Here is a 15,960-nt window from a genome sequence, read left to right as displayed (position 1 = left end):
CTTAAACTTCCCTGCAACGACGGCAGAAAATCACCAACATGCACACAGAATAAAAAAGGATGACAGATTATTTCTGATCATCTCAGATTATTTCTGATGTGATAACATCACTGTTGGTGCTGGTTCCTGTTTGAACTGGACCCCCTGTAATGAGACACAGCATCCCATAATGACCTCTATTATCTCTGTTGTTTCTCGTAGCAGCGCTGCATAATGAGCATCCATCCATCATCTCCTCTCAGGATTCATTTCTCACATCTTCTCCTGTAATTTGCTGATAAACTCAATAATCTGAGCAGATTATCGGCTCCAGGCTCTGAGGATGGACTCGTGTCAGAATATGAGGACAGTTAAACGTAAACCCAGAGATGATGATGATGATGATGATGGCTGGTGTTAGCATGCGGCGGCGCTCAGCCTCCTGCTGCTCTGATGAAACGTTTAGAGGAGAAGCATCCATCACTGCGGAGCCGTCGTGGCGCTGCGTGTCGGATCGCTCACAGGAATCCGGTTTAGCGCGGAGCGGCGACTTCCTGCGCAGCTTAATGACCCGCTTCCTGCCGCAGGCTGGAGGAGGACCGGGGGCTCACGGAGAGCCCGGCGTGACCCGACGCACTCTGCTCAACGCAAACACACAGGAGCATTAATGGAGTCTGTTAAAGTCTGAGGAAGCTTTAAACAGTAAAATATTGATCTATCAGTTATCAGTCACTTTTTATTAGACTGTATCAGCGTTTCTGTGACGACGCATCGTGGATCTGATCTGCAGAAAAGACTGCCTTAGTAATTATTAGACTTTATATTTACATTTCAGCTCAAAGACATTGAATACGATCACAATAACAATATCAATGGGCTGTGGTTAGCACCGCTAACCAAAAAGTTAGCACTGCTAAATGAATAGTTAGCTAACCATACCTCCTGCTAACCATAAAGCAGTAACCATGCCAGTTAGGTCCACATGCTGCCAACATGGTATTTAGGGGATGCTAATGCTAAAGTGCTACACTAACAGAATTTAAAGGAAGCTAACATTAAAGCACTATGCTAACATAGTAATTAGCAAAAGCTAATGCTAAAGTGTTATACCAGTGTAGTATTTAGACGAAGATAATGCTAAAATGCTTCACCTAGACATAATATAAAGGAAGCTAACACTAAAACATTATACTGACATAGTATTTAGAAGAAGCTAATGCTAAAGGGCTAAGTTACACCATGTTGTTGCCCACCAGGAGTTTTCATATACCAGAATTTTTCATGTATTTTTTAAATTAACACCCTGGTTTTAGAATTTATCTAGAAAAATTTATTTTTGGTAAGCTAAGTATGAAAAATGTTATCAAAGCGCTAAGCTAAAAATTAGCTTCACTATTAGTAAATTAGCGGAAATGCAGACATCGCTGAAACTGGAACAAAATGTTCAAAGTATTTCCCTTTGCAACTATAATTTCAACAAAACAAAACAAATGAGAATAAAATGTTATTTTACTATTTGAATTTAATAAAATAATATTTCTGTATTAAGAAAATTGAGACTTTTAGCCACTTCCATTCACTGCCCCTATAAATAACTGATTTAATTTATCTGACTGTCTGAACTGCTGAGAAAATCCAAGATGGCCGCCCATCTGGTTTTAGTTTGTCTTTATTGATCCAGACGGGTTGAAACTGGTCTGATCTGTTAGCTTAGCTCCATGCTAACAGCCACATTCAGACATGATTTCATCCTTTAACCATATTCACATGTTGTTCACATTTTTTCCTCCTTGTCTGATGAACTTTGACCCCAGGGGCGGAGATGATAGACATGTAAAGGTGAAGATAAGACGTTGACCTTTACAGGCAAAGAGGAGCGTTTGTTTTGCTGACCTCTGGTTTGCTCCCTGGTGGGGAAACAGCTGAATGCTGAGCGGCTCCTCTGGGTCTGTTCTGCTGCCGGTTCTGATCCGGTTCTGCTGCTTCCTGGCCCGACTCTGATAAACATCAGCTCTGACATTTTCCTACTTTCACAGGAAACATGAGATAAATTTGTGTTTTTGACGGCAGTCAGAGGGCCAGGTCTGCTCCTGATGACATCATCAGGTGATTTAATGAAGCTCCGTCCTGATTGGCCGGTCTGGGACCTCGATTGTGACGTCATGGAAACATTTAGATCCAAACTTTGATCATTTAAATGATCGTTTCCAACCTGGAAGAGTTAAAAATAATTTTCATTTAAAATACTTTAGTGAAAATGCTGCTGATTATATTCAGAATAAGGTCTGGACTTTGACTAGGCCATTGCTCCACTTTGATTCTTTTCTTTTTCAGTCATTGTGTCTTAGATCTGCTGTGTGTTCAGGATCATGGTTCTGTTGAAGATCCAGTTTGGACCAAAGGTCAACGTGGGAGACATGAACTTCTGAGTTCCTAATTATTGTTAGAAAGGTCTTGCCGTACTCATCTCATGTCTAGATTTTTATTGTGGTTATGAAGGTCTTGCCTTGTGCGGTTTATTGCATGTGATTATAGTTAAAAAGGTTTTGCCATACTCAGTTAATTTCTAGGTGTACATTATTGCTCTAAATGTCTTGCCATATTCCTTTCCTCCTCATTTCTCTCTGTGATTCATTTTGTCAGGATTCACAAACTGAAGTAAAAATAAAAGTCTGCAGAATGACTCATCATATTTTCGGTTATGTTGACTCATGACAGACTCGGTTCTGTTCGGTTCTTTCTGCAGAGTTCCGGTTCTTTCAGTCTTTAATTCAATCAGAAATATGAATATCATCTGACGGTGTTTCTGTAACCCTGACGATGTCAGCATGTCCAGGTTATTTCCGCCTGCAGGTGGCGCTGCTGAGGCGGAGGACCTCTGCGTTTCCAGCTGTAATCACTCCGAACCTGAAAACGACGTTTCCGAACCGCTGCAGCTCAGCAGAACCTCATCTGCTCGGCCAGCTGCTTCCTCATAACGCCTCGCCGCCGTTTGACGCTCACAAGCAGTTTCCTCCAGATGACTCTCACATTACATCAAATTAAAGTGCATTACCTCACAGCCAGCAGAGAGCTTTATTTACCCGACAGATGGCGGCTTTATCCCGCCGTAACACGAAACGCGGCTCCGCAGGTTAACGACTGACGCCCGTTTATTTAGAGGTCAGAGCGGGAAACTCAAGGTCAAAACCAGGTTTATGGCTTTACTCAACGTTTATCTGCGGGACTCAAGGTAGAAAATAACAGCAGCAGTAAATTTACAGCAGGCCAGAAAAACTCAGACATGCTGAGATTCATTTCAGAAATGTTCTTTTAAAAATTTAGAAATTTCTGAGCTTGAAAAGTGGAAATTTTGCACGAAAAAACTCAGATTTTGAGATTAATTTCAACAATTTTTCAGAAATAATTTCTGAGTTTGAAAAGTAAAAAAATGGTAAAAAAAAAAAAACAAAACAAAAAAAAAAAAACTTAGTAATTTTGAGATTAACCTCTGAAATTTTCTAGGAAAATCTTGGAAGTTTCTGATCTTGAAAAAAACTTGCGAGAAAAAGGCAGAAACTCTGAGAATATCAGAGTTTTTTTACTTGGAAATTCACAACTTTTCCAGAAAAAAAAAAACTTCTAATGTAAGTTTCTAACGTTAAAAATTTTCTTTTGAAACCTAGAAAATGTCAAATCTAAAATTCAGCAATTTTCAAGTTTTTTTTAGATTAATCTAACGTTTATGAAGTTTTTTGTTAACTCAGAAATTTCCTGTTTTTTTCCTGAACATTTCTGAGATGAATCTGAAGATGTCCGTTTTTTTGGTAGAATTTCTTCCTCCTTCCCTCCGGCCATCGTGTCTGTATTCGCCGCGGCGGCCCTCAGGGCCGAGTGTCCGTGAATCTGGGTTTTGTGAATCTGGAGGGAATGTTTTTATGCTGTGGGATGAAAAGCTGCTCCAGGAAGCGCGATGCTCGGCTGCTTCCTGTTTTTCCTCCAGTGAATGGACTCTTTGTGGCTGAACGCCTCCGAAGTGTGTGTGTGTGTGTGTGTGTGTGTGTGTGTGTGTGTGTGTGTGTGTGTGTGTGTGTGAGCTGAGATAAAGACAGAGGAGTGGAAATAGTGAGAGCTGCCTGATTATCTCCTGCTTGGTTGGGCGGGTCGGGTCCAATCAGACGATGGTTCTGGACCAGAAATCCTCCTCTCCTCTTTTCCTCTCTTCCTCTCACAGAAACTCTGCAGACGGAAACTTCTTCCTGCTGATTTGCTGCTTCAGCCCGGACCATAAACACCCAGCCTGTCTGGATCTGGTTTGAAACGTCTGAATCAATCCTGGAGGAAACGCTGAAGAATCTGCTGAAATGAATCGTTCAGCCTGAAATGAATCGTTCGGCTTGTAATGAATCGTTCAGTTTGTAATGAATCCCCTGGAAAAAAACATAAGAATAAAATAAAATCTAATTTGATTCATATGAAATATCACAGATGGTAATAACATTTACCGCCACAGAACAAATGGGAAGAGTTAGCATTTATGCTAACTGTATGCAATAATTATTGGATAGTGAATAAAAATGAAAAGACTGTTGAAGTTTCGTTATTCTGACAGAAATAATCCAGACTGAGCTGAAACTGGAACGTTTGGCTGATTTAATATCAGCCTGCAGTGAAAATAAAGAATTTCTGGTTTCAGCTGCTCAGAGTTCATAAAACATTGAACTGTAATATTCATTAGAGGAGCTGCTGAGTCCGTTTGAAGGTCTGAGTCCAGGTGTTTCTGGATCTTTAATCTGCTGCAGGTTTGATCCTTCAGACTCATTCAGCAGGTTATTCCAGAGATCCGTCTGAAGCTGGTTTCTGAAGCGTTGTGGATCTGGACTCTGCAGCGCTCTGCTAGCCACCAGGTGCAGCATCTGCGTCAACAAATGGCTGTGGGTTATTCTCAGCTCCGTGTCCTCATTAAAACATTCCCCAAAGCGCCGCCGTAAATCGCCCTGGGCTGCGTGTTTGGATGTCTAATTAGGCGGCGCGCCGCAGCCTCGGCCCTGGCTTGTGTGTCACTTTAATGAGGCAATTAGAGATATTAGGGATATTGTATCTGGACTATCGGGAGGTTTTCAGGGAAGTGGAGGGCAGAGAAAGGACAGAGGTGTTGGGTTGCAGGTTGTCGGTCCGGCTCAGACGAGAAAGGACAGAGAAACTTGGCTTAGTGTCCCATGAAAAGTCAAGAAGTTACTTCCTGACTTTCGAGCAGACTCACAAAAGCTGGAAAAACTTTGTGCTTTCATGCTAATGCGCCAACAGCAGAGGTAGTTCCTAGCTTAGTGCTTTAGCTAACTTTAAAAACATTTTTCCTTATAAAGTCTAAAGTGCTAATTTACTTGGTATGATTTTAAACTTCAAGTTAAATAAAGTTCAACATGTGAGTTGAAGTTTTGGGTAAGAATAATTCAGCTATTAGCTTATTTACCCAAAATGCAACGCTGCAGTCCTACAGTAAACAGTCTAACATCGACTTTAGAGTTAGCAAAACTCAACAATTATGAGACTGAAGACATGAGTGAAAGGTTATGAATTTAGCTCCTTGGTGTTAGCATTGGCTAAACATGTTATTTTAGCTATTAGCAGTAGTTTAGCTAATGTTTCTGATTAGTGCTTTAGAGTTAGCTTAGCTAGCTTTTTTCTGTTGGTTCTGTTGGTTCTGTTGGACTCGCTGGACGTTAATCTCTGCAGGTTTTTCTGTGTCTCACTGTGAGTCAAGAGCTGCAAATTGCATCTGTTCCTAATTAAAGAGTGCTAATGAAAGCCCGTTCTCCTGGTGGGCCCGGTGGGCCCGTTGCCGCCCGGCCCGGCGGGTCGCCACGACGCTCCGGAGGAGGAGGAAGAGGAGGAGGAAGAGGAGCCGGCCCGACTCAGCGGCTGAAGGTCGGCTGTTCGGTCCGCACGTTGCTCCGGTTCCAGCAACCTGCTGCAGCAGCCGCAACATTTAAAGCAACCAAGAGTCAAACTGATTGATCTGAACAGGAACTATTAATTAAAACTTTTAAATATAAACGGCTGATTCAAACAGGCTGAAAATGATTCTATAAAGTTCAAACAGAAAAGGAACTGTTATGTTTTTATTTCTAGAAATTATTTTAAGTTAAGAATATTTCACAAAACAGCAACGGAAAAATTACATCGCGCCACGAGTCACATGATGAACAACCGGATGTTACTACTGGTGGAAAACAGGAAGAGACAGGAAACAGGAAGTGGAGCAGCGTGATTCATCAATGATTTATCCAGTGAAGAAACTTATTCACAGCTGATTTTCATTTCATTTCCACAACTATAAAATACATTTTTTGACCTTAGAAGAATATGACAACGTAAAAAAAAGGGAAGTTTCTGCCAAAAAAGTCAGAATTTTTTTGATTAATCTCACACCTTTTCTCTAAAAACATGGTGATTTTTCAGTCTGAAAAGTGGAAAATGTTTGACTTTTGGAGTTCTGACATTTTTAAAAAATAAAATTTCCAGTATTTTGGGGAAAATTTTCTCTTTTTTTTCTATCTATAATGACTCTAATAAGCCATCATACTAACAAGTTTGATAATTAAGAATTGTGCAATTACGTATATAAGTTAAAATTTAAACACATAAATCTGCTGCTGTGTCCTAAAAACATGAAGTATATGACAGTTTTTCCTCTAACTTTTTTCTGGACGTCCGTCTTTAGATTCTGCTAACAGATGGTGTGGCGATCGACTCCCCCTGGTGGCCTGGAGGCTAACGTGTTGTTTTATTCTTGTTTTTGTTTGTATTTCCTGCAGTTGCAGCGTTTTGTTGTTTTGTTTGAATTATTTTGTGTTTTGGAGATTAGCATCATTTAGGTTTTAGCCCCTGCAGGCCACCGTAGTCTAAACAGAGACGACTCCAGGAAACTGGTCATGTCCTCTGATCCAGGTCCAACTTCAGACAGGAACCGGTTCCTCCAGAACCTCAGAACCAGAGGAGCAGGGAGGTTCTGCTGGTCGGTTCGGGTTGGTTCGGGTCAGATCGGGTCGGCCTGTTGGCTCTGGAAGCAGCAGAATAAACTCCAGCAGGGATTCTTGATGTTTCAGATTCATTTTCAGGTTTAATGAGACGGATGGAGCGGGCTGTGTGTGTGTGTGTGTGTGTGTGTGTGTGTGTGTGTGTGTGTAGGTGCTGCCAGCGCTACAGGACTTTTTAATTACAACTCCACATCCCAGCCTGCTGACGTCTGGGGAACCGCTTAATTAAAATCCTCATTATTTTACTTTTAATTAGTTCCCCTCCTTTGTTTCCTCTCTCCATATGGCAGCGCTCTCCGGTCAGATCAGCTTAATTGAGCTAATTAAGTTGATCAGTTTAATTATTCAAAGTGTTCTGATTGGTTGGAAGAGTTACTGATTCAGACTCACTCTTTATGATTCCCAGTGTATCCATTCAACCCGACAGAACCAGAACCAGATGGTTCTGTTCTGGAAACATGGACTGATGGATCCTTTAAATCCAGAACCGCTTCACACCAAAACAATTAATGAGAATTTATTAATATTTAGGATTTATTACGCACTTATGTTAGCTTCAGACTAAATATTTAGGTAGCTAATATGAAGTTAGCATGCTAACTAATTAGCTGTAAATTAAATATTTTCTAAGCACTCAGTTTGAAGCTAAATATTTAGTTAGCATACTAAATATTTAGCTTCAAAAAGCATGCTACCCATGCTAACTAAATGTTTAGTTTGCAACGTTAATATTTAATTTCACCAGTTAAGTTAATGTGTTAGCAAACATGACTAAATACAGTTTAGTAGATTTAGTTTACTAAATAATGCTAATTTTTTTCTTAGCAATCAAAGTTCTTTGTTTTAAGCTGCATGCTAAATATTTAGATTCAAACTAAATATTTGGTTAGTATGCTAAGTATTTTGCTTGAAGCTAAATATTTTGTTAGCAACTCTAGATATTTAGCTTTAAACTTAATATTCAGTTAGCTAACTAAATATTTAGTTGTCATTCTAACCATTAAGCTTCAAACTAAATATTTAGTGACAGATCTAAGTACTTTGAAGCTAAATATTTAGTTAGCATGCTAGATATTTAGCTTCAAATAAAATATTTCCGTCGCTGTTAAACATTAAATTAGCATGCTAGGTAAATCTTTCCTTTAAAACTGTTTTCTGGGTGAAACTTCGGCTCTTTATCCATGAAGTGGAACTGATTTCTACAGATGTTTGTTGAATGAAAAGTTTAAATCGTTTCTTGTTGTTCAGGCAGCAGAGAGACGATGGATCCGGGTCGGATGGTTCAGAACCGCTCTGAGCGCTCCGCCTGGTGACCTGAAGGCAGCGCCAGGCGATGGGGAGAAGTCAGTCATTACCTCTGTGTCTGCGCTCAGGAGAAGCAGAAGACAAATTCATTACAGCATGCTAATCAGTTTAGCTGCAGCATGCTAATCAGTTTAGCCGCAGCATGCTAATCAGTTTAGCCGCAGCGATCTTCATGTGTTGGTTTTGGCGGCGGGGTCTGCCGCCTGACGAACCGCCTCGTCTCACGCAGCTCAGAAATGATTAGCAGCAAAACGAAGACACAGAGGAAAAGGTCAAAGGTTAAAATCCAGATCCATAAAGACAAAGAGGATTTGTTTTTCTCTCTATAAAAATGTTTAGTTTTTTTTTTTAGTGGGTTGAGAATGAAAACTTCCTGAGGCTGCAGGAGCAAAACGCAACGTCCTGCAGAACAAGAAAAATCTGGAAATAAATCCGATGAATAAATAAACCCTCCGTCACAAAAGCAAAAATTATATAAGATCATAAAAATTATAGATCTAAAATCTGAAGTTTTTATTATGGATTCACGATAAATCGGAATCAGTCCGATAAAACTGGGTCCAGTGACGCAGCAAAGGATTGTGGGAAGTTTCAGTCAAACGGTGGTGACGTCGGCGTTCAGTGAGATACGTTTATAAAATCTGTAGAAATCAGTTTTCAGCCACAACAGGAATATTTATATTCATCTCGATGCTTCTCCTGTTTTTATTCATTTCTGAAATATTTTCTGCTTTTTGTTAGAGAAACAGCAGATTAAATAAACTCTGATCCATGAATGTCAGTTTGGTGATTTATTCAGACGTTTTATTGCAGTTAATTCAACACAAAAACTCAAATCGCAGCTTTATGATCTTTTATCGTTCTGATGATGTAATTAGCTTAATAAAATAGCTTTCAGTTGGAAGTTGTTTGGAAACGTTTGTACAGATTTTCCCTTTAAAAAGAAAAACTAATAAAAACAGTTTTTATGTCAGCGATACATATTTAAAGATGAATATTTAGTATTTAAATAAGATTTCAGTTTGTTTTTAATCTTTTTGCTCCAGTTAAAAATAAAAAGTTTCCATCTGCATCGGCTTCTTCTGCTGGGGCCAAATCTGTCAGGGGCCGCACAAAATCAGTCCAGGGGCTGCAAACGGCCCCCAAGCCACACGTTGGACACCGCTGGTACTAAATAAAATAGTTCTGCTTAAATAACAGATGATTCATGTCAGATAATTCAGTAAAAATCGTTTTATTTTCAGGATTTTTTGTTTTTAATGGAGATTTTTGACAAATTTGCATAAAAAATGAAACCAGACGAACAGGAAGTTCCTCCGGCGGCGGCGGCGCGTCGCCAGGTGGGGAAACGTCAGCCAGCCACTCACACAGGCAGAGGAGGTATCATGATGCGGGCTTGACTTCCAGTCACATGCCCCGCCTCTTCCAGCCTCTGATTGGTCCAGGATGCGTCCAATCAGAGTCCATCTGCTGGAGCAGCAGCGGCCTAGTCAAAGTTCAAACCTCAAGTTTTCATAATTTCCTGATAAACCTCGGAGGACTTCCTGTTGCCTCCCAAACAAACTTTATTTACAAGAAGAAGAGCGTCCACTGCTGACCGGACCGGACCGGACCGGCTGTCGGGTTCACTGGGTTCCGGAGGAAGAAGATGATGATGATGAAGGACAGCGACAGACGGGAAAGAAGAAGAAGAAGAAGAAGAGGAAGAAGAAGAAGAAGAAAAAGAAGAAGAAGAAGAAGGCGGCACGTCTGGCTCCATCGTCTTCTTCAGCAAACCTGGAACCAGAAACACCAACTTGTTTGAAGAATTTCTACTCTTATTTACTTCCATACAGCAGTAATGACGCGTAACCATAGCAACAAGGAATTGATTTTCCACCTGGGGGGCGATCATCATCTCAAAGTGGCTAATACCTGAACTTTGACCCCAAATCAAAGAAGAGATGAAACTGTCAAAAATAATAGACACTAAAAGAGTTTAAAAGTATGGGAAGCTATTAGTATCAAAAATAATACAAGCATTAAGAGTGGAAAATGTATGGTAAAAAATGAATTGTAAACAGGATGCTGTGTTTTTCCTGGTAGCCATGTTGTGAACCTGCAGCTGTTTTATAACTGCAAAAGTATTCACACCTTCCTGAGTTCCTTTTTGTTTTATCATGTTCAGTGTTTAAAACACAAAATTCAGTTTTTACTGAAGGTGTTTATCATTCAGAGAAAAACATCAGCTGCCTGGTAACAGGTGATCTGCTCTGGTCTGCAGCTGGACTTTGACTGACCTTCTGGTCGGCCATGATGCTGCCGCCCTGCAGCGCCACCAGGGCGGCGCCGGGCCGGTCCTGTTCGCAGAAGATCGTTCCGTTGACATAGTGGAAGCGGTCGCCGGGCACCAGCCGGTTCCTGCAGGTGGCGCAGCTGAAACACTGAGGGACAGATGTAACCGGTCAGTAACCCGTCAGACAGCAGGGGGCGCTACAGAGCTTCTGCTGCGCATCACCAACCTTCAGGTGGTAGACGCTGCCCTGAGCCCGCATCACCAGCTCACTGGCCGGGATGGACTGCCCGCAGGCGCTGCAGGCGCCGCTGTGGCCGAAGAGCCTGAAACACAGAGTCCCACATCACCATGCTGCCACCGCCAGGCCTCACAGCAGCTACCAGCTAACTTAAACCAGCTAATCTAAACCAGCTAACCTAAACCCAACCAGCTGCAATTAATCACATTTAAATCAACAAAATCAGAAACTTTTTCTGCTGCTAACTTATTGACACACGAGGAATAAATCAGATACATTTATAGTTTTTAAATCCGTTCAACCATCAAAGTTTCAGAAACTCCTGATCATTCATAGAGCTTCTTTAGCTGATTAGCATCTCAAAAGCTTGAAATAACCCCTGAACTTTGACCCCAAGTCCCAGGAGGAAGTCTCTTCCCTCCATCATGGCGGACAATAGAAGATCTTTGGCAAACAAAATGGATGAAATTCAAACCAAAAAAAAAGTTTTACATGTAATATGGTATACAATGGCTGCAGCATCGCATCCCCTGCTGCAGCATCGCAGCATCTGCTGCAGCATCGCATCCCCTGCTGCAGCATCGCATCCCCTGCTGCAGCATCGCATCCCCTGCTGCATCCCCTGCTGCAGCATCTCTCTAACCAAACAACCTGACAGATTTAAAGAAGAGCAGCAAAAGCAAAGGAGGTGGATTAGCAGAGCTAGCTAACGTTCAGGACATGTTACTTTGGGATAAAGTCTCTGCTGCCTGGATGTTGAGCTGTTAGCATGTCCTGTTAGCACAGTCTTCAGTCAGAGGCTTCTTCAGATTGGTTGGAAAGCTGACTGCTGCTGGAGGTCCTTCCAGCCCTCAGCATCACCGTCCACAGCACCTCTTCAACTTTTAGCTTCCACTTGGATAAATCAAGTTTTATTCAACTAAATATTAAATGCTACAAATATTAGCACTGAAGCTAGTTTATAATTCCTGCTGGCATTCAGGCTAAAGGCTAAAACTTTAGCACTAAAAGTAAATGCTACAACAATAACACAGATGCTACAAATAAACTAATAAAGTTTCATTGAACTGAAATCATAGGTTGGGGGTCAAACCAGACCAGAGGTCAGTCTGTGGTTTGGACCTGACCCGGTCCGGTCCGGTCCGGTCCGGTCGGCCCGCCTACCTGATGTAGTCGTTCTTGCAGAGGATCATGCCTCCCTTGCTGTAGCAGATGCTGCTGAACTCGCCCAGCTGGGCGTGGCAGCAGGAGCATTTCAGGCAGCGGGTGTGCCAGTAGCGCTCCATGGAGAAGAGCAGGAAGCGGTCGGCGATGCGCCCGCCGCATCCCGCACACGCCCGGACGGCCGCCGCCCCGCCGCCGCCGCCGCCCAGCACCGCCACCGCGGGTGCCTCCAGCCTGCTGTTCACCATGGCAACCTGGAGGAGGAGATCACGGCTCAGCATCACAGCCAAACATGGATGACAATAAAATCATTTCAGGATAAAACAGGAAGATTTGATTTGATTTTGATAAGTTCAGTCATATTTTCACCATGATGTTCATTTGTTTTATTTTTTACCTTCAATTATAAATGTTTTCTCATTGAGATCCAAGATTTCATTTACAAGAGACCAGTTTTTATAAAACAAACTAAATAATTCAGTAATAAATGTCACAGATTGAAGCCAGACATCTGAATATTTAGCCAATATGCAAACTCACTTGCAGGTAACAGGAAGCTAAATAATTAGCTTGGTATTTAAGCTAAATATTTAGTTAGCAATTCCAGTTATCTGCAAGTGATTTTACATATTAGCTAAATATTTAGCTTCAATCTAAAAAAGCCCACTAACCAAATATTCAGAATTAAACTATTTGCTAACATTTAGTTAGCAAACTAAATATTTAGAATGGAGTTAACTGTTAACTTTGAAGCTAAATACTTAGCTTGCTAATTAAACATTTAGCTATTTAGTTATAAACTGAGACAAGTGGTGAAATTATGACTCGTGTTTTATGACGGGCTGAATAAGTTAAATTATTGCCACTGTTGTCACTCCGTAGTGCTGGCCCCGGGTCCAGTCGTTAATCTCAGGATTATTTCCTGCCGGTAGGTCAGGACTGTGGAAACATTCAGCCCAACACCTTCAGGTCCAGTTTAGACCCGGACCGTCCAGAACTCTTTTCTCCGGATAATTAATCAGTTTTACTCCTGAAACCAGCCGGGTTCTTCCCGGTCCTGCAGGAAAACGGTTCCGCTCGTTTCCAGGCACAGCTGGGAGTAATCCAGCCTCTGGCCGGCCCAGCAGTGAGTCACAACCTCTGCAGAACCAGAACCGGGTCCAGGGTTATAATTAGCAGCAACATCAAACAGCTGCAGCTCCGGTTCCTCCAGATGAGCAGCAGCAGCTGGCCCGGTTCTTCTGGAGCAGACACCTGGGTCCAATCAGCCGGAGGGCGGAACACCGAGTTAGGAAGCCCGAGGCTAGAATATAGCCGCTGACAGAACCGCCCGGACCCGGACCGGTTCGCCAGAACTGGGCCAGAATCACCGGGACGGGCCGTTTAGTTCTGCAGAACCTGGACGTTTTCAGTAAAATGGCTGCTGTAAGATATTAATTAGTAAAAATGATTTTACGGTTTAAATCACTGAATAAATACGAGACTTTAGAGATGAGAAGATTTCAGAGGCTGATTTCTGAAACGGAAACATTTTGCAGAAACAACCCAGTTTTACAAAAGTTAAAACGAAAGTTTTTAAAAACTTAGGATGAGCTGAATTTTATGGAAACACTTTTTCCCATCATATAAGTCATGTGATCAACAGGAGGATGTTGCTCCTGGCGAAGATGACGAAGAGACAGGAAGTGGATTGTTTATTCAGTCACAGGCTGAAATCTGAATTTATAATCTACTTCATTCATTTCATTAAAATATTGATCTTTTATTACGGTTGGCAAAAAAACAAAACAAAAAAACCCCAGAAAAAGCTGTTTTAATTAGTTTTTTCTTTTTTTTAATTACATTTTTGAGTCCTGTGTGAACTTTGACCTTTATGATGTTGGCAAGAGGTTCTGACCCCCCTTCCTAGTTTCGCCTGGGAAAAGGCGGGAATCGCCATGGCAACGCTCTAACAGACAGAGAGGACGTCTGGCTCGGCCCGTCCAGCGGAACCAGGACTCTGGGTCATCGGGTCAGAACCAGCTGCTTCATGCTGAGCCCAGTGACTGTCGGACGCTCCTGTTACTGCCTGGGAGCGTCACCTCGCTAATGACGCCCCCTGGTGGCCTGTATAGAAACAACCCTGTTACCCAAATGACGGACAAGAACCGGACCGAACTGGACCGGACCTCCAAGAGGCTCAAACACTTTTAGCTGCTGAAAATAATAAAAGAAAAATTAGAAGAAAAAAATGAAAAAGATTTTAAAATTTGTGTTTTGATGCATTTTGTTCACTGAGAATATTTATTAAATCCAGTTTGAAAAGTAAAAACAATCTGAACAAACATTTGGTTTGTCTTTCTGGCATTTATACAAATTTAATTTATTTATTTACATATCATCACCTTCCTAAAATTATGGACAAAGTCATTTTTTCCAAGAGTGATTTTGGCAATAAATAAAATAAAATAAATACTTTTGAAAAACATTAGGAAGGTGACAATATTTTTTATAATAAATGGATATAAATATTTTTAAATACTATTAGGGCGCCATACAGATAGTTTGATGTGTTTTTTTTAATAAAATGTTTCTGTTTTTTATTCAAGAGAAATCCCAAACAAATAAATTATAGTTAATTTAAACTATGAAAGGTTTCTGCTTCCTGTTTCTGGCCCAGCCAGCAGACAGAAACAATAAGTTCTGGTCCGGATCGGTTCCGACTCACCTCCTGCTGGAAAAGCTGCTGCTGGTTCCGTTTGGTCCTCAGGGATCCGAACCGGCAGCCGGAGGAATTGCTCAGCGGCTGTTTTGTCCTGTGAAGGGCGGGAAGTGGAGCCGAACCTCCTCCGGTCCGTCTGCTCCCATATAAACTCCTTCTGGATCGGAACCGGACCCTGGAAGTCCGGTAGCGGGTCGCTCCTGCTCAGCGCTGCTTTTCTGCCTGAGGTTTAAATTAGACTGAAGCCACGCCCCCTGACGTCACGGGGAGGTGTGGCTCCTGCTTCCGCTCCAGCTGCGGTTTCCTTCCTGGCCGCCAGAGGGAGACATTTAGATCATTTATTACCGTGAAAACACGACGATAAAGGTGTTTTAAACCCAAATACGGAGCAGAAAACATTATTTTCTGTTGATATTAAATATTAACCTTTGAAATATTTCAGTAATAAAGTTAAAGAGCTTCCAAACTCCCTCTGTATTACAGGAAAAAGTGTCCTAAGAAATAATCTGCATCATTTAACTATGAAATCAAGAAGCTGAGAGAAGATCAGTTGAATTTTGACATTAATAGAACATTTAAACATTAACTATCTCTGCAAAAATTTAATCAGATCAGAGGTTTGAATTATGACGCAGTAAAAAGAAGCTGTCGCTCTGCTGCTGGGTTTCCTCTGGTTTCTGCGATTTAAAAATTAAAATCATGATCAGTTATTCCTAAACTTGTTTTAGTAACTTTTATCCTGAATATTTCTGGAAAACAAACTGATCTGTTAGAAGGTAAAACATTAAATAATCTGATTTATCTCAGTCAGAATAACACCGAACTAGCTGGAACCATTTAATTTAGACAAAATAATTATTTCATATAAAACAAACATAAATAAAAATGTCTTCTATTATTCTTTTTAGATAAATAAATAAACAAATAACAAAAAGCTTAATCAAATTTAAAATTATTTTAGATGTCATAATTGGTATGTTTTGCATAATTATTCATATACATTCTAAATGTAATTTGCTTCATGTTTTTTATTTTATTTAACCTAACACTATTTTTAAAAACCAAATATAACACATAATTCGATAAGCATCGTGTGGTTAGTAAATATTAGTTTTTATTTTACAGCATTTTGAATTTTCTCTTCCGCCCACTGAGCAGAGCGCGCCCTCTGCTGGACAAACTGTGACCTGCGACATTTATTTCGAATTCTGGAAAATTTCTTCCAGTTTGTAAAAAGTCGGATGAATGCGAAAAAAAAAAGAAAAAAAAAGAAAAAAAA

The 15,960-nt window shown here is 41.0% G+C and overlaps 1 protein-coding gene across 1 annotated transcript in view; it reads right to left on the bottom strand.

Moving 5' to 3' along the window:
- Positions 1–9,524: 9,524 nt before the first annotated feature.
- Positions 9,525–15,960, bottom strand: part of lmo4a (LIM domain only 4a) — an 8,837-nt gene continuing 2,401 nt past the window's right edge. Inside the window, exons 2-6 of the mRNA XM_007575041.2 lie at positions 14,688–14,989; positions 11,981–12,234; positions 10,805–10,901; positions 10,583–10,726; positions 9,525–10,079 (exon numbers count right to left, since the gene is read on the bottom strand). Of these exons, the coding sequence (XP_007575103.1) occupies positions 10,071–10,079; positions 10,583–10,726; positions 10,805–10,901; positions 11,981–12,228 (498 nt within the window). The 5' untranslated portion in view covers positions 12,229–12,234; positions 14,688–14,989 and the 3' untranslated portion in view covers positions 9,525–10,070. The remainder of the gene's footprint in view (positions 10,080–10,582; positions 10,727–10,804; positions 10,902–11,980; positions 12,235–14,687; positions 14,990–15,960) is intronic.

The sequence above is a fragment of the Poecilia formosa genome, unplaced genomic scaffold, assembly GCF_000485575.1.
Source record: "Poecilia formosa unplaced genomic scaffold, Poecilia_formosa-5.1.2 Scaffold368, whole genome shotgun sequence".
In the NCBI taxonomy this organism is placed as follows: Eukaryota; Metazoa; Chordata; class Actinopteri; order Cyprinodontiformes; family Poeciliidae; genus Poecilia; species Poecilia formosa.
This window is presented reverse-complemented; position numbering and strand designations above follow the sequence as displayed.